Source organism: Strix uralensis, chromosome 8, assembly GCF_047716275.1.
Source record: "Strix uralensis isolate ZFMK-TIS-50842 chromosome 8, bStrUra1, whole genome shotgun sequence".
Classification (NCBI taxonomy): domain Eukaryota; kingdom Metazoa; phylum Chordata; class Aves; order Strigiformes; family Strigidae; genus Strix; species Strix uralensis.
Genome location: NC_133979.1, coordinates 22,586,697 through 22,605,747, shown reverse-complemented (window position 1 = coordinate 22,605,747; position 19,051 = coordinate 22,586,697). Strand labels below are relative to the sequence as shown.

The window sequence follows — 19,051 nt, the reverse complement described above, 5'->3', positions numbered from 1 at the left end:
CCATTTTTATTATCCAGAATAGTGGGTCTCTTTACTGTGATGTTGTTTTTATGCATGATATATGGGAATAGAAATGAAAATAACATTTGTTAGCTGTTAAATTTTTTATTTCAACACGTTCTATAGTGTGTATTTACACACTGCTTACTCAATTATTTTTTATTCCAATAACTGTGTCTCCTGTACAGCCTTTTTTATTTTATTTTATTTTCTCCCTTCTTTGAGAGTACAGATGTGATGCAAACTCTCAGAATTATACTGCTGATCACTTGCATGCTGAGCTGCATGCTGGTAATAGGAAGTGCCCTGAATTAAATCTTAGGAATTTAGACTAGTTCCCAGTGAAGAAGTAAACAAACAGCATGAAAATGACAGAGCAGGAGTTACACCTTCCCGCCCTCTCCTTTCCAAACCAGACAGCATTTTAAGCCAGAATTTTGCACCTAGTCCATTCGGTATTAATTTGCATTGTTTTTCCATGTGAACAATAGTTAAGGTGGTTTCCAGTATAGCAGCAGAAATTAAGTAGATATGTTATCTGTAATCACAAATGTTAATATAATATCTGAGTATTATGTGCCTAGTTTTGTTTTCTGAATTAAAAGTCTGTACTTCTGATGAACTGTAGACAATATTTTTTTTTGTTATTTAATCTGCATATACTTTCCTGCAGGGTGAGATCCAGCAGCTGTTGATTATAGCTGACCCCAGAGCTGCATATGACTATTGTGAGCATTATAGCCCAGACTGTGATTCCCCAGTGCCCAATGCTGCTCAGGCTCAAGATCCTCAAGTTGATGAGGTGAGTAATCAGCCACATATTACTAAATTTATTGCACATTAGTGGTTGTGCTGGATGCAAGTTACCCAAGGAGCATTTACAGCTAAATGGCATGCATTGTTCTAGATATGAGGGAGGAAGGTTGAAGGAGTACATTCATTTTTTCTATCTACTCATTTATATCAAGCATTTGAAGGAACCTATAACACTGGTATTTCAATAACCAGCATGCTCAATGAAGTTAAACTGTAAATCCTTAAAAAATGATAGCAGTATGAGTTTGTTTCGTTGTACCTATTTGTTCTTCCTGTGTACGTTTATGATTTCACTGATTCTGAGTGCCATCAAATGCCACATTTGAAAGACATGGGAGCTATGAGTATTCTGCTGTTGTAAACTACTTCTTCTAGAAATGAGCTGTGTCCAGTGTACAAATGCATGTACATACAAAATTATTTCAACCAGCTCCACTCATAGCAGGTAAATATCAACAGAGACAAAACAGAGTTGGAATTTTTCCCAGAAACACAAAAAATGTTTACAGAAACCATTTGTCACTGTAGACAGTTCTCACAGCCATAAACTGAATAATTCACTGAGGTCAAGATAGTTCCTCAGATTAGACTGTTGTACACATTCTAAATACTTGCATCAAACAGTGTAAAGTGGAAAGCTTTTGCAAAACGTAATTGGTCTTAATTGAAGTTGGCTCTGGACAGTTAGTATGCACACAGCTGTGTGTGATCTGACTCGTTATTATTACTGATTGCTGAAGAGATCACCATTAAAAACTTGCTGAATTATTCTCAGATGCCTGCTTTGATCCATTTTGAGACAGAACTTTTCCTAAATATATGATAATTTTATTTGTTGTTACAATTTATTCTACCTAACTGAAAATCTGGTCATCAAGTGACTAAGGTCTGTAGGCCCTAGAACATAGTTCAAAGGGACTCCCACATCCGTTACCTCAGAGGTACAGTACAAGATGTGTCAAGTGAATTGCACATAGACAGAAGCCTTGGTCACTACATTCTTCCCTGTAGGACCTTTTTTCTGTGTGCCTGGCTATGTGGATCTCCATGCACTGTATTCCAAAGCAGAACAGGCTGAAAGCGTATTGTTAATATTTTATGGGAATAATTTAACAGCAAAATCAAATTAATTTTTTTCTCATTACTAAATTTCAAAGAAATCTTAAATTTTGCTTGGGAACTTTCCTGGGCTTCGCTGCTGTGTGATTTAGCACTCTGATTCTTTTTCTATTTCCTGTGTGAAGGCCTGGAAGGTTTGAATGGGCTAGTACTTTTCTACTGAAATAAGACTGAAGAGTAGTCAATCTAATAAACTGATCTTTGTGGGAAAAGGTTGCTAAAACCGTCCCTTGGTCTCTTTCCTGAAGAGGAATATATCTAAATGCTTAAAATGCTTTAACTAAATTGGGAGTACTGTCATCTCCAAACTCACATCAACTCCTAAGCAGGAGTTAACATGGCTTATAGAGATTGCAAATAATTGCTTGCTTTAGCCACCTTTGATGGCAATGATGGCTCCTGGCCTTTAGTGTAATGCATGTGGATAAGGCTTGGAGTCCATAGAAATTAGCTGGGATCAGACTGTAGATTCAAAATCTATTCAAGTTGAAGAAGAATGAGTACTTGTGCTTGATTATTAGCAATGACTAATGGTGAATTATTAGAGTGTAAATCAATGTTTCTAAAGATGTAGAATATGAATGAAATAGCCCAGGGATTACATTCCCTCCATAATGAATGACTAGCTAAATTTCCTGCTGTCAGTTATTATGTTTATACTATATAAAAGCTGTTTAACACTAGCATCAATTGAGAGTTCTCATTTGTAGATCAAAAAGAAAAGAAGCTTCATCATAATTATAAAAACTATGTACACATATAAAGTTATATGCTCATTATGTAGAATTCGTTACATACTACACTTCTATTGAAAAAAGTCGGTGGACACCAAAGAAAGGGAACCATAAAATCAAGTAACTGGCACTGATGTCGTTGAGCATCCAGAGTAGAGATCATCTGTAGCCTAATGCAACTGCCACTGGAGTTAGCAAATATCGTTAAATTCAGCAACCATTGTAAAAATACTCTTGGGGTTAGCGTTTTTTTAATGTGTTTTTTCTAAGACCTATTTTTTTGCCCTGTGATAACACATATTGTTTGTGGGAGTACCTACAGAGAAAAATGTGAAATCAAAGATCTTAATTTGCAATGTAACATTTTAAAATTAATTTGAAAAAATCTGAAAAGACCTAAAAGATTAAAAAAATGGAGACCTGCCATTTCTGTTTGCTTTCGTTTATTGCTGTCAGTGGTGACTGAAATTTTGTTTTCTGAGCTAAAACACAATTTCTTTGTTGCTATCCATGAGTTTATATGAAACTCACATAAACTTTGTGTGAATGTTCCCAGTGAAGTCAATGGATCTCTTTAACATGTTGTGTAATAGGAAACTGAAATAATCACATCAACAATGCTACCAGTGTGATGAATATACAATAGAATAAATAACTGACTGAATTGCCCAGAATTACAGACTTATCTGCTAAATCATAAAAAAGCAGTCTGTTAAAGCAGGCAACTTTGTTATTTTTTAAGATGCAGCCTATCAAATCTCATAGATAATTCATTTTAAGGAAATAAATGAAACAAGTCTTATTTAGTTCCAGGAAGAAGTTACGAAGACAATAATGCTGATTTTTTTTAAACTGTTGATTGCAAAATTAAATAAGGTATTAAAAGATAAAACTATAATTACTGCCAGTCTATATGGAAAACAATTATTTCAAAATGCCTGATGTCATGTTTTGAGGAGATAACAAGTTTGATAGTGATATCTGATAGAATTTATAGACTTAGACCTTCATAAAGCTTCTGATTTGTCAACATATGATATTTGAATGAAAAAATCCCAGCATTTTATGGTAAAGATAAATTGCCTGATAAACAGATTCAAATCTGGCTGCCTTATTTCAGAAATTACCATAAACAGAGAGCTATCACTGAATTAACTTTTTAGTGGAGTTTCTTGGGAATTAGGCTAGCACTATGGAAATGAGTGTAAGATAGATGCTATTAAAATTTGTCAGAGTCATGATATTGCAGAGCAGTAAACAATGATGATAACACAACTAAAGGCAGTGTTACATGCGTAAAAGAAAAAGAAAGAAATGCAGGGCAAACATAAAGAACTAGGAAATATACACTGTAATACACTCTGGTTGCTTGTGTTAAGAAAAGAACCTTTTGTGTTCAGCGTTGTCCCCATAGATGGGTTTCATCTGCTGCTATATCAGTGAAAGCGATTTTGGGGGTACGTGATTTACCAGACTGGGATACTAATCAAGCTGAAAGCCAACATGAGAAGACTACTGATTAGATTACTGGTTATTAAGGCAGGAAAACAGTTTGTACATGAGCACTCCAAGCAAAACCGGCAAAAAAATGAAGTGCATGTCTTGGTTTGTAATCAAAGAAATAAAAATACATATGTGTTATTACTGTTATAGATGCTGTTGGTTGAAACATATACTGGAACATCATTTACAGTCTTGGTGTTTAGTCACTAAAACAAATACTGCAAAAATGGGAATGATTCAAGTAAAAGCTACATAATTGTTGTGACTTTGGGAATTGGAAAACTAAATGTGTTTGCTTGTCCACAGTAATGACAAGAGCTCGAAATGTTGCTCAGTTAGCATATACAAAGAACCTTCACAAAAATAAAATCCTGGCTGCAGACAAATGGCGAGGGGAGGGGAGAAAAGAAAGAGAGATAATTACAGTTAAGAAAAGATCTACTAAAATTTTTAGGAATGAAAGAACAAATTACCAAAATGGTGTACCTCTAGATATCTTCAAGCCAAGGACAGATACCTTTCTAGTAGTTTTGGGAAATGTCATTTATACTTTAGTTGGCTCAGTTACAGGGTGACTGTAAGAAGTTTTGAAGTCTGAAAGTGTACAGGCATTACAGTCGAGGTGATCCAATAGTCCTTTCTGGCCTTACATATCTGAGCCTTTGAATTATTGCAGGCCAGAATAAGAAACTGATATTTGTCTTAGAGGAAAGAGACAAATGATGTGATTGCAGAACCCTTTAATGTGTGTTTCCAGCACTGACTATAAAACCCAAAGGAAGTAGTTGACTTTTGTCAGTGAAATAGTAAATTACATTTGTGGAGTTGCACCTAGGAAGCTGAATAGGATTTCTCTTGACATCGCACACCTTTGTAGTCTCCTGGCAAGTTCACAGTCTGGGAATGGAGTTATGCTGAAAAGTTTGATAATTTTTAGACCACTAAAGAAACATCCAGAGAGAAAGATTTGGCTAAGATGATGTAGGTTTAAAGGCAAAAATACTTTTCTTAACTGAGTGTAATCCTCATTGCTCTAGGAAGTGTTTCCTTCTGCAACAAAGCAAACAATCAAATAACCAACATTATAGGTTTTCTGGCATTTCTTCCAATAGCAGTGCTGGCTTAAATGAATCCTTTCCTTTTCTGTATTTATTTGCACCTTATGCCATCTTTCCAGTTCAGCTGGTATAATTATGCATTTGCTGGGGCTAAGGTCTGAGACTTCATCTAGACTAAAAATAATTTACCAACGTTAAAATGGGAAAAATTATGGAATATATCGTAGTGATCTTCCATTAGATGAGTCTGAGGATGCACGTCACATCATTGCAACATCAGCAGTGCAATATTTAACGGTTGGATTAGATGATCTTCAAGGTCCTTTCCAACCTAGATGATTCTGTGATTCTGTGATATTTGCTTTTTAAAATGTTTGGGTTTGTCTCAAAACCTTGAGACCTTGACTTTGCTCTCATATTTACTGGATGCTGATTTATAATCAAAGTGTCTTTACTGATGATACCTTAAGTGGTGCATTGAGATTTTCTTTTTCTTGTTGCATTTTTTTTTAACCTTAGCATCAGATTCAAATTGCAATTTGGGTGATGCAACAGAGAGGATTTCAATGCCTACTTTTTACTTGCAGGGTCCCTTCATCCCTGAATTAAGTGCTGAGGTTACCCTAAATAAAGCTCAGGAGGAATCAAGCATCTCACATGGGATTCACAAAAGCTAGCCAGCCTACAAAGGGAGGACATATCTTAAATTCTACCCTTCTCTACAGGTTTACTCAGCTGTGCTATCCTGAACCTCATGCCATTCTCCCACCTAACCAAGGTCACCCTCCTGCATCCTCTTCCATCACCTCTCCCTTGCTATGGGGGATTAGGTAGGAGAGACCTAAGGACTTCAAAATAAAAGCTTTGGACCTGGATGCATTGCCACTTCCGTTTTAATTATCAGTCCCTTTCTGGATCCAAGTAACTGTGATATATGTCTAAACAAGGTTTAACTGGGTAACCTTTAACTACTTTTTGTGCACAGGCTCTGCAAAAATCTGTTGAACTTGGCTGTTTGCCAGAACTGTGGGGCTTTCTGTGGACAGTTCAGGCTAAGCCATGAGAATAGATGCATGTGAGTGACATTCCTGTACAGAATGCTTTTATTCCTCTGTGTTTTGTTCCAACTTCATCAGACCTAAGTGTCATTAAGTCTGAAATTTGAAAACGGGAAAGCAATAGATTAGTAGTAACATCCGCAGACTTTACTCTGTTATTAACATTTATTCCACCTTCAATACATGCTTTAATTGAAGTATGCATCAGTTGTTCTTGCTTGTGAATAGCTAGGTATGAATCTCCATAGCTTGTCAAGTACAGAGTGATGACCTCAGCTGTTTTCCCTACACCAAAAAGGTGTTGCTTAGAAGTTGCTTAAAAAATTGTCCTGAATCTGTAGTTGCTTCTGGAGGAAAAAGAAAGGGTATCTGATTATAGAAAATGTTCAAATTTTAATACAGCAAGGGAGAGTACTTCCAAAATGGACCAAACCAAATTATTACTTGATGAGCACAACTCAGTTCTCAGAAATTCCAAGCAAAGTCACTGTGTTTGATTTCCAACAGGAAGGAGGTTTTAAAGAATGTATTGTATCCTGAAATATATTAAGTGTTGTGTATTATTGCCTTATGTTGGAAGAGGGTTGCTAGAGAGTTCAGAATGTTTGGTGCAATTAAATAACTTTTGGATAAAGAGAATTAAACGGAGAACAAACAGGCCAAGAACTTTAGAAAGTAATTAGAATAGTGCATTGGCATGGTTTCAGTCTAGTATCACAGTCATTTGGCCATGCAAAATCTTCCTATGGTCTGCAAATTTTGGAGGGTTTTTACATAGAGAAAGCAGACAAACTAAGGGGCAAAGAGCTGCAAACAAGTAAACTGGTAGAAAATAGGGAGAGGAAATGAATGAGAAATGTGACTTCACTGTGCTAGATTGTTATCCTTCATTCTAGAATTTTACAGAACAGAATCTGATCATTAACAATATGGTATCTTTATGAATTCTGCAATGGTTCTGAATGGCTAGCACCAGTGGCTCCATAGTAACTCACTGAATCTTAGAATTAAATGATAGGATGAATTACTACGGAGGCACTGGTGCTAGCCATTCAGATACATTGCAGGGTTCATGAGCATAGTGGCAAAATGGCCATATGGCTGAATAAAGTCTTTGGGAGGAAAGGGTCTTTTATTTTTTTTTTATTTCATTTAAGCTCTATTCTGCTGGTTTTTTCAGAGTATTTTTTTTGTACTGAGCTTTAAGATTAATTCAGTAATCTTAAAGTTTGTTTCATGCTGAATGTATAAATAGGTTTTAAGGATCAAATATAGATATGAAATTATATTTTAAAATTATAAAGATTACTTTTCCTAAGGAAGTTACACACCTATGATTCTTTTATAAATATCTTGTGAATAGTCTGTCCTCTGTCTTGTTTTCAAAACCCTTTCTACTATAAATGGAAATGTATTAAATTCCGTTCCAGTTCAATCACATATGCTTGGCCAGCTCACAGAAATTAGAGCAGGGAAAGACCTAGCCAGCCTTCATCTTCCTTGACGTTGGGCAGTATATTTTCTGGAGTGTCATCAGGTTTAGTTTTCAATGGACCCATCTATCAGGCTTTCAAATCTTCTCTTGGAAGAACCCAGTAAATCACACTGTCTGACCTACTGAAGAAATTACTCCCCAAAGGAACTCTACTTCATTTATTTTGGACCTATACCAAACTCTAATGGATTACTTAAAGAAATGAAATGTTTGCCTTTAATGAAATGAACTTGGTAAAGTAAAGGTGGAAATGGACCCCAAGTATGTTGACTTGGAGGCTTCAGGTGTCCTTTCAGACCATGTTAATTTAGTGTCCTCTCAGGTGTCTGATCAGAAAGACTAGTTTTCTGAAGAGTACAGAAAGATAATTATTTTCCTGTTTGATTTCATGCTTAATGTCATGTTTAGAACTGCAGTTAGCTAACTTAGCAGGTGTTAAAAACGGTGATCTTCCTAGCTCTCTTTTTCTTTGCATAGATATATAGACTTTTTCTTTAAGCAATTAATGTAATAAAGAACCTTAAGTGTCTTGTTCTCCTTTTGACAGAGGCTGTCTTTGAAAGTTGAAGATTTTGTTTTTATCTCCTTTTATCTCCTTGCTTTTATCGCTTTTATGAACAATATAAGAACTATGTGGTAGAAGAGGCTGTCTTTTACATCTTCTAACTTTTCTTCTGCCCTAAGATTGACATCTGCTACCATTTATTTATTTGTATTACTGCATCTGATTTTTAAAACTCATTTTGCTTGGCATCCTTTATTTTACTGCATTTTGTAAAGTGTTAGTGGGCCTCGAATGTTTCAAAGTCATCTTTGCCTCTTCACCCAGCTAGATGATTTAGCATAATCTTTAGGCAATGGAAGATTGATTTTATGACAGTTCTTTGGTGTAGGATTTAGACTATTAGTTCCTTGTATTTGGAAAGGTAAAGGAAAAATTGCTAAAATCTACATCTTGGAATAGGGGGATAGGTTTTTAGAGTGTGGATAGCAGAAGAATCCATTTTCAAAGTAAGGCTGTCTTTAGACTTAAGTCATTCCACAGTTGAAATAGGCCTTGCATGCTGCTGATCTTCTGCTTCTAAAATTCATCTGATGAAAAAAACAGTTCATCTCTTTAATTGGAATTGCATGATGATCTGGTAGTGTAATATAATCACTCTGGTAAAGAAAGCATGAAGTCATAGTGGAAAGATTTTGTCCCATCAAGAAGCAGCAGGTTTTATTCTTCCTTTCATTTGTAAGAAAACAGTCATATGCAATATTCATTACAAGAATAGCTGTTCTGTAAGTATTGGTGGTCTTACAAGAGAAGAAAGAAAAACAACAGACGATTGCATCATTTTTGAAGTATGTGTTATCTGATGTCTCTTAGCTGAAACCTCTAAGTTCCAGCTATTGTCCAAGTTGAAGATAGAATTTTGAGTTAATCTTTCTGATATTCATGGGAAATCACTGGGAAAGTTAATACAGTTGTATATATTTTGCTATTACTACGAGCGCTTGGTGAATCTCATCTCTGTTGTCTCAGATCTGTAACCATCCCATTTTCTAGCAGTATTAGGTTTTAGGTAAACTTTCATAGACAGATCTCTTGAAAATGATTGAAGTAATGCTGCACAGCTGTGGTAGGTATGCTTTGCACTTGGCTAAGTCTGTACCCATAAAAGGATCATCAGAGTGATCCACAAGCTGAATGCCCCTTTAAATCCCATTCTAACTTCTTGATTCTCTGGCTGCATTCCTGGCCAGTAGTATCTTCCTTTGGTATATAGCTAACAAAACAAATGATGCTCTCTTGAACTACAATATTCATCTCTGTCATTGTTGCTTTTATTCCCTGCTTTGATTTCTTGCTAGAGTTAGTATTCTTGAGTAAATTCAGAAAGTGACAGAACATACTTTTCCATTTTCATTAATTAATTTTGAAATTCCTGATGCTTTCTCCTATATTCTCAAGGGTCTACTTTCTTTTCTTTGATTAGCAGTGCAACCATGACAGATTTCTGTGAACTCCACGACTTCTGTGAACTAATAGCAAGGACTGAGATAGCATGGCTTTTCCGCTCAGCAATGTTAGCATCCAAAATGTGAGGGCACTTTTCTCAAGGTTTGTTGAGGCCTCAAACTGAGTGGTTCATATTGCTGACTCTGATCATCTGATAAAGGTGACCTTGTAGTTGTGTAGCTCTAGAAAAAGAAGGGCTGTGTGCCACATATCCAATCTTGACTGTTAATGGCAGGGTAAGTGTGAGTTGCCAGCCTCATAGCAGGTGACTAAAGCCCCATTATTCACTCCATTAAATCTGTTCCTGGTGTTTGTAAATTTAGTCCTCATTTAACTGGCCAGTCCTTCACTAGTCCTGTTGTCTCATCTTAAAAACGGGGAATAGCCTTTATCAGGTTGAGTTGATAAAATCTTGCTGTGGAGTAAACCATATTTCTAAAGTATATCTTTACACGAGTTAGGGGTGTAGAGATGCATTCCTCCATCTGGACAGATTGTGCCTCAGGAAATACACCTGGAAGATTTTGCACCTATATTTCACTAATTGCTACAGGACCTGTGCAGTAGAGTAAAAAACATATTCTCTCTGTTTACTGGCTGGTGTGAAAGACTAGCGTTGCTGGTCTTTCAAAAACATCTGGAAAGGAAGGATTGCTATGAATAAGGTCTTTCTATGTAGGAAGTTTAGGGCTACTTCATATTCCCACTTATCCCCCCCTTGTACCAGGGGGACTACAAAGTAGTGCCAATTAGAAACAACTTGAGTATGGTTTCAGCATGGTGGGCACATGTAGGTTCAAGAATTTCCATAATACCCCTCTGATACTGTGCTCTCAAAAAGGAAGAAAAAAAGGCCATGGAGAAGATCTTCACTTGCTTGGCAGTAATCTGATTCCAGCATGGAAACTGGCATTCTCCACTTCTCATCCATTCCTGTTCTTTTTGTCTGTGTGCCTGCATATCATTGCAACCCAAATATACCACTGTATTTGTGATAATATTTTGCATATGTCAAGAAAGTTTCTTTTTCTTTAATAGAAATGAGTGAAGCACAACACCCAAAAGTAAAGTATTTTCTGTGTGATTATGCATGATGCAATAGATCTCTCCACATACTCATGCTTTTTTGTGTGAGTGTTTTCTAGTTCTCATTCATAAATGTCTGGCTTTCCAAACTATGTCTCTGGCAGATCTTAGCATAAATATCAATTTATTCACCACTTTCTTTTTTAATACTAACATACTTGGCACAGATATTTTTCCTTTCTTTTTTTTTTTCCAGTCAACATTTCTGTTTAGTTTATGGCCTCTGAAGAACTTTTTGTAACCCACTGTTGCAATTTTATTAGTTGCTTACTTGGCACAATTCAGCACAGCCATTCAGCTTACGTTGAGGGATGCCATACTACTGAGATTTGAAAAACAGTTATAATACTGAGCAACAGAGAGTTATATTTTAATTGTTAATTGGTCTGAATGAATGCTGGAATGAATGCTTCCAGTTTCAGAATAGGTCTACAATGCTTACTAAAAAGGAATCTACATGTCTGGAAGTTATTAAAACAAACTCCAAAGAGCATATTTAAATGTATGTTTAAATCCAGCTAATGACACAGTAATTCTCTCCAAAATGTTCCTCCACTTATCCCTTAAGATATTGGATAATATTTAATACGGGTAGTGTCTATTGTTTTGGTATCAATAAAAATTGCATAGCAGACTGTTTGATTCACGTTTGGCTGAGGAAGCATTTAAAAGTATTTAATGGGTTGTCACTGGTAGGGCAGAATGACTGAATTTGAAGAGCTATATTCCACTAAAGACTTTTTTTCTTGTAGACCAACCTAGTTTGCATAAATCACTTGACAGAAGATAAGCAAATCCGATTTTATGCATTTGCACACATTTTTAGTTTCCAAAGAAATACACCAATTTCAATGCTATTGTGTAACTATATTTCAAAAGACCTGTTTTTACCCGTGTGGTTATTTCTTTTCTTTACTTTATGTGGCTGATTATGGACTCCTAGAAACTCGTCGCTGTTTTCTTTTTTGGATGCCAATGGCATACTTCGTTAGAAACAAGTTATATTGAATTGCATTTCCAGAACTGAACAAGCCAGAAAACATGTGTTTATACATTTACACATCTGTAAAAATCACTGTCCCATGAGGCCCTTGGACAATACCATTTACACTCAAAGATGTTTCATTGACTTCACTGGGATTAGGACTGAATCTTACTTTACTGAACAGGGAGAGAATAATCACATATTACTTACCAGATTTAAGTCTAAAATGCGGCTGGTTTTGAAAAGTATAAATAGAATCAACTTCTGTAATGCCAATGATAGCACTGATAAAATCAAAGCATTGCTTACATTATATAACAGGCAGATATAAAACTCAAATATATTTCACAGAGAGAATATTCTCCACCTAAACTGATAAATGTTTTGTTATTTAAGTGTAGTTTGAAGTTCTTTTATTAATGTACAATGTAGTTTTGGACAATTACCAAAAATATGTTACATTCTTTCTATATATTTATCAAATCTCATGACTAACCAAGTTATATGTGCATGGGTGTAGAAATAATTAAAAGGACAATCAAACAAAAAGCATCTAACTTAAAAAATTCTGTATCTTCTTTTTAAGAAAAGCTGTTGGTCATAGTAGGACTCTGAGGAGTTACAGGAGGGAAGTAACAGAAACTCATGTAAAGGGATTTTTAAGTGATTAAGGCCTTTCAGTGTTAGTCTCGCACTTCCTGAGGAAATCAACTTCTCCATATTTTCTGCACACTAAAATCATAATTACAAGAATTTTGCCAAAAGGCTTTGCCAGAGAAAACAGTTAAACCAGTAATTTGGTCACATAGAATATATTTTGGAATTTGGAGATTTGTTTTAATCTCATTTATAATTTCTTCTAAAATGTCAATCTCTTTCTGATACTGATGATATTTATGACTTCTATGAATCCTCAGAGTCATTTGGAAGTGTAATGTACTCTCAGCAATCTAATGAAACAAACAAATACTGTCTTCATTTTACAGACAATGATGCTGACTTGTAACAGGAGGGAGGAGATTTCAGAAGTGGCTAGCTCACATGAGTCACGTTAGAATATTTCTTCCTAAACAAGGGAAAGCAGACACTTGGCCAGATTCTGGCCGCAATTCCACCTTCCTTTGGCTCCCTGGGGATGTAAAGAGAATTGATAGCAGCCATGAGACTGCTTTAATTTACAGGACCAACCAGTTCCTGTAGCTTCAAACATGACAGGAGTGGTAAGATAGTTTAAAGCTGCCCTTTCTTCTCAGCCGTGATGAGTAGTACTTGTTGCACAGAATATCTAGACGAGTGCCTTCATGGCACAGCCAAGATTACAGCTCAGGAGTTCCTGGCTCCCTAGATTGTGTTCACAACATTACACAAGCCAATTCTAAACCCATTTTCTCTTGTAAAATTTTGTGGGCCAAATCTTTGTTTGATACTAAGTATTATAGATACAGAGCTATGGAGCAATTTACAGCAGCTGAGGATTTGACCTTTAAATGAAATTATACCAGTGAAGCATTTGCTCAGGCAATGTGTACCGTGAAGCTGTCCTGGTTTTGAGAACTCTCCAGCAAACAAGGATAGCCATGGTTATTCGTGAGTTGTAGCCTCTTTCCTGTATCTGAAATTATTTACCCTATTCATGTCAGATATTGGCATCTCTCTGCTCTGCTGGTCACCTGAAAAAAACAGGTAAAATAGTATAGGTAAAAGGTGGCATTATTTGCAATTTAAGGATTAAATAAATACATGATTTCTCAAAGATCAGTTGGTGCTCCCAGTAATCCAAATGATAGTTGATATTTTTTCTGCAGTCCAATGAAAGAGAGTTTTTTCCTGGCACTACTACTTGATTTTTTATTACTTTTCTTTGTGCTTTTAAAGAAATAAGAAAATGTATTTTTCCCCCAAGTGAATAACTATATTGAATTGTTCATACTACTTTAATTTTCTTAAGCTTTACTCCTAAGTAAAGGTTAAGATGCTTTCCAGCATTGCTAATCTAGTTTGCTACCACTAACATGGGAATGCCTGATATTTTTCCATTTGCAATGTAGTACACACCAGAAGATTTTATCGAATATGACTATGAGTATGGGGATGCAGATTATAAAGAAACTGATTCTGTAACAGAGGGACCCCCACTGTTCGAAGAGACAGTAGCACAAACAGAGGTAACAGAATCTGATCTGTTTGTTGTGTGGTGTCCAGCTGTCCCCTAACACATGGTTTGTCAGTTTGTGTCTTCTGTATATGAGCTTAATGTTTTCCTTTCACTCATTTCTTTACTCTGTAGCTGTAATACTTGCTTTCAGTTAGAGATGGAAGGTCTCACAGCTGACAGCATTCATCTCACATTTGGTTACCCTTCTTTCACTCATGCTTTCTCAATTTTCATTTTATTTATGTTTTCCCATTCCATCTTTCATAACGTTTGCAGAAAAAGAAAGCCATGGTCAGAAAGAAGAAGAGGACAGTGGCCGCTAGCTCAAAGGACAAACCCCAAAAGGCCACAACAAAAAAATCTGAAAAATATGCATCCAAGAAGAAGAAAAGTTATCAAGCAGCAGCAAAAGGCAAACTAGGGGTAAAGGTAGCCAAGAAATAATCAAGATCTTTCCCAGGCCAAGACTGGAAGATCTCTGATAATAAGAAAAAATATACCTAACCCCACTAGATGGATACATTTGGCTAATACCATAACCTGAATAAAAGTGATCTCTTGAATTTTTCCTACAGGATTTTTTTAATAATTTTTTTTTTTTTTTAAATACTAGGCAAACGTTGTTGATGGATTTCAAGAGTATAGCATAGCTGAAAATGACTATGGGCCCCAGACAGAAGCTCCCTCCAGAACTACTGAAGCAAATGAGGTAATAAAGTCTCCTGAGAAAACAATAGGCAAAAATGCTTGCCCACCAGGTGTCAATGATTAAAAAAGCACAAACACGTTTTAAAAGGATGAATGTTCTTCTGTGTAAATATACACAATATCTATAACAACAGTTAATGCAATTTTATGCTTTTTCAGCCAATATGAGAACCTACTATTTTCTTGGGCAGAACTCCCATTAATTCTGTAGAGATCTGCTGAATCTTTAGACTGCAGAGTTCGTGATTCTGGACATCATTCAGTGATATATGCTATGGGAATGCAGAGTTGTTGTATTCAGTGTGGATGTGAATGGAGCTCCTGATCTAATAGGAAGTAAAGTCTCTAATTTTTCCTGTAATTCTTAAGATGCGGCATAAAACGAGCCTAACGCAAGACAGAATGGCTGCAACCACAGCAGCACATTGAAGTTGAGTCAGAAGCCATCATTTCCTTTTAATAGTTCTTCAGCTAACAGAACCAAATTACTTGCTTTTCACTGAGGTTCTATTTAAATGAAACATTGTATTTTGAACTGTCAAAAAAGATAAAATTATTATTTTGACTTAGGTTAGAATCCATGTTTTCAGAAAGCCACAAGAAGGCTAAACATTAAGATTACTACACCTAAGCCAGTGTTGATTAATATGTCTGCATATTAATTAATGCTCATTTTAGAAAAATGATGGCTGATTATAAGAAATATTGTTTTCATTTTTCTTTTACATTTTCCTTTCAAAATGAATATATGTTGCTTGAAAGATGTACAAAACTGCCCCCCTGCCATCCCAAACATTTGAAAAGAAAAAAAGAGTCCCCATTTGTTCTTTTGTTTCCTTCTATGTGAAGGTGAATTAAGGTATATTTTACTCATTCTACTGTAAATTGCTTTGGTGTTAAATTTCATCTTTACTTCTCACAAGCTGATTTTTTCAAAATTATGCTTTCAAAAGACCTCAGTAACAGAATAAAGCAATCTTCTTTTTTTTCACAAATGGTTTTGTACATCTCAGATATAGCATTCTGTTAAACTGCTTTAGTGCTTGTAAGTTGGTTGCTTGGTTTGACAGTTTACATACTTGAAGATAAAAGCTTAGATTTCAGAAATGTTAAAATTTATCTGAGTTTTGCAGGTGGAATTTGACTTAGACAAAAACTAAGTAAATTGCCATGAAAGACATGAACCATGGCTTTTATAGTGATAAATAAACTGCAAAATCATTAAGAGAAAAGAAGTTGAAACATTTATCTCAGCATTGGTATTTAGAGACACAAAACAGTGAAGAAGGCTGGGCTTAACTAAAGTGATGCTTGCACTTCCTGTACATTGTTATTGTAAAAAGGTCTGAATTTATTCACTGCTTATTGTGGTGCATATGTTCATTCATGAATGCTTGTAAGTGTGAAACCAAGCAGGGAAATTTAGCTATATTTGACACTAAAGTAACATTAAGCAAGCAGTATACTTAGCGTACTGGATGTATTGAATTCAATGGTTTTAGAAATTAAAAAAAAAAAAAAGCGTATGAAAGCATTACTTTGTGCTACTTATGCAAAGATCTTTTAATTACTCTGAAAGGCTGGACTTCCATTCCTTCAGACTCTAATTAAAAGACAATGTGCTCTAGTTCTACCATTCTTTCTTCTTTTGACAAGTCATCATGGTCAATCAGCATATGCTTACATTGCTTTACTAACAATAACCCACGTATTCCTCCTATTCCCAAATCTTTGCTACTGATATGAATAGCAAAATCCTGTTGAAGAAGTATTTGCTGAAGAATACATAACTGGAGAGGATTATGATAAAAAAACTGAGGAAACTGAATATGGAAGCAGAGGAGTAGACCTCAGTGAATCTGATCTGCTGGTAGATGGAGATTTAGGCGAATATGATTTTTATGAATATAAAGAATATGAAGAGAAACCAACTGATTCCACTAATGAGGAGTTTGGTCCAGGTGTTCCTGCAGAGACCGATATCACAGAAACAAGCGTAAGTTGATGGGAAGCATAATGCAGATTAATTTAATTTAGCAATTCTTTTATAGCTGTACAGAATCAGGACTGTACAGACCCTGATCCAGAGCTCCTTGTACATAGGATATATATTCTCACTTTTGACAGGCTTTGGATCAAGCCAATCCCTTGTTTTAGTAAACCTGAACTTTTTATTTTTATTCAATGCAAGGATTTTGTCTCTTTTGGTAAAGGGAGTAAGGGAGGGTTGAAGATGGGAGGGAAAGGAATGAAGAGGTGGAATTCCAAAAATAAATGATAAAATGAACAGTTTTAAAAATCTTTCTAAACTAGAGCTAAAGCTGGAAAGAATGTAAGTTCTAATGCAAATGCAAGTACTGTAATTAATATTTTTATATGATCACCCTCAGAAGTTGAAATGCATATAAGTGTCTAGAATCCTATGGCTTCTGCTTCCGAGGAGAAAATTCATGAGTGGGAAGGTGAAGGTCTGAACCCTTTCATGAAAATGAGTTTAGTCAATAGTGAAAGGTTTATGACCTTGCAGGAGTGATTTAACAGCTCAGTATCTATAAAGGAAGATAGGATGACATGGTGGATCCTGTGAATCATGCTCTTTTTTGTGTGTTTTATAGTTCTCTCTTTCCCTCTGATTTAACAGCAAGGCTTTAATTTTCCTTTAGTTGTGCCAAGATCTTCATTTACCAGTTTACCAGACTGTGGAAGCTGCAAAGAAAACTAATATGACTAAGACTGGAAGAAAAATTAATTTCCATTTGGATTTTTAATTGGGGAAGTCCTGAATGTAGTAGGAAAGGAGAATTTTGTTTGCAGTATTTTCTCAGTCTTATCTTTATATTCTCCTCACAAACTCAAAACTTCAGTTTACAAAGAATCCAAGAAATAACAGCAAGTGCTGTGAGGTTGTTTTTCTCTGCCAACCTTGAAACCCATACTTCTGTATTTCATTTATCACTCCTTTCTAAACCCTGTTGGGGTCATTGTATTTTTTAATGATCCTTATCTATGCAATGTGATACAAGCTTACTTTTTTCCTTCTAGCCCAGATGGGGACACTGTGGCAGAATGACACAGAAAAGGTCAGATTATCTGCAAAGCAAAGAGCCTATGAGGCACCATTTGTGCCTGCATTAAGCAAATGACTGTGTAGACTCTATCCCCTGGTGTAAATTTCAACTTAAAATGCCTTGCTACAAAACTGAAGGAGTCTGGAAACTTGAATTAGAACCCAGGCTCTGACCTGTGCCAGCTTTATTACAACTCTCATCTGCTGAACCAGAGATATCATATCATTTTCCTTTGACATATGGATGTATTTAGAACAAATTAAGTTCTACCTTTTATAAAAAAGCAAGATGAAAAGTACTCAGTACCTGGAAACTTTCAAAAAAGGTGCAATATTTCCAAAGATGGAGACATGCTCTCATTTTTTGCAACCAATTTTCATTAATATAATTAAACATAATTATCTATACCTCTTGCTACTTGATCTTTATGAACTATTTCATCATTATTAGTGAACTCTGTGCCTTTATAAATCAACACAAAATGCACAAGCCATGAATCTTTATCTCTGTTTTTCTTTCTAAAATATTTCATATTGAAATACCGTAACATTATCCTTATCGTTTTCAAATCCCCAGCTATTTTAGTGTAAATGTGGAATCGCTCTACTAAAATAAAAAAAAATAAATTTCAAATTTTCATCTGATCAAAGCTGAATTTAATTTCTAGTGGATGTTAGAAATCAAGAGAGGTACTTCTGAAGAAAAATACATATCTCACAGTTTGAAAAAAAAGTCAGTTTCTTTTTCTTTGTTTGAAACTTGAATCCGTCTTTGTTCTGCCATTGGCATGTGTTATTTACCTATTTTTTTAGATACTCCTGTTATCTTAATCCTGAACCCAAAACTTCCTGTAAAGCTGATCCCAAAAGAATTTTGCAGTTGATGCTGATTCATGTAGTTAGGAGGCATAACTGGCTAGCCATCAGATATTACTTAATGTTTAAAATGCCACTTAACACCTTTCCCATTTATGCTATGAAGTCACAGACTCTTCTCAGAGTAATTTACATGTTGTGGATGTTTAGTAAATTAAATCAGGAGCTTGAAGGGTATTGTCCATATGGGACCAAGGGATCTTTCTTTCCAGCTTACTTTAGACTTGCTTAACTCAGAGAGCCATGAAGAATCATTGCTAATTGCCAAGAATATGTCCATTCAAATAAGAAAAGAAACAACTTTGTGACTTGCACATAGAAGCTTCAGATTCTAAGTCCAAAGTCCAAATGCAAACTATGGGATGCAAACTGTTGCATCTCAT

At 35.5% G+C, this 19,051-nt stretch overlaps 1 protein-coding gene across 4 annotated transcripts in view; it reads left to right on the top strand.

Annotated features, from left to right (window-relative positions):
- COL11A1 (collagen type XI alpha 1 chain) overlaps nucleotides 1–19,051 on the top strand; it is a 164,480-nt gene that overhangs the window by 40,457 nt on the left and 104,972 nt on the right. For 2 of the 4 annotated variants that reach the window (XM_074876656.1, XM_074876654.1), the window contains exons 5-8: nucleotides 674–802; nucleotides 13,911–14,027; nucleotides 14,631–14,726; nucleotides 16,476–16,721. In XM_074876656.1, coding sequence (XP_074732757.1) covers nucleotides 674–802; nucleotides 13,911–14,027; nucleotides 14,631–14,726; nucleotides 16,476–16,721 — 588 coding nt within the window. Of the gene's footprint in view, nucleotides 1–673; nucleotides 803–13,910; nucleotides 14,028–14,293; nucleotides 14,441–14,630; nucleotides 14,727–16,475; nucleotides 16,722–19,051 lie in introns of all 4 variants that reach the window. The other 2 variants (XM_074876657.1, XM_074876655.1) reach the window with 2 other exon arrangements.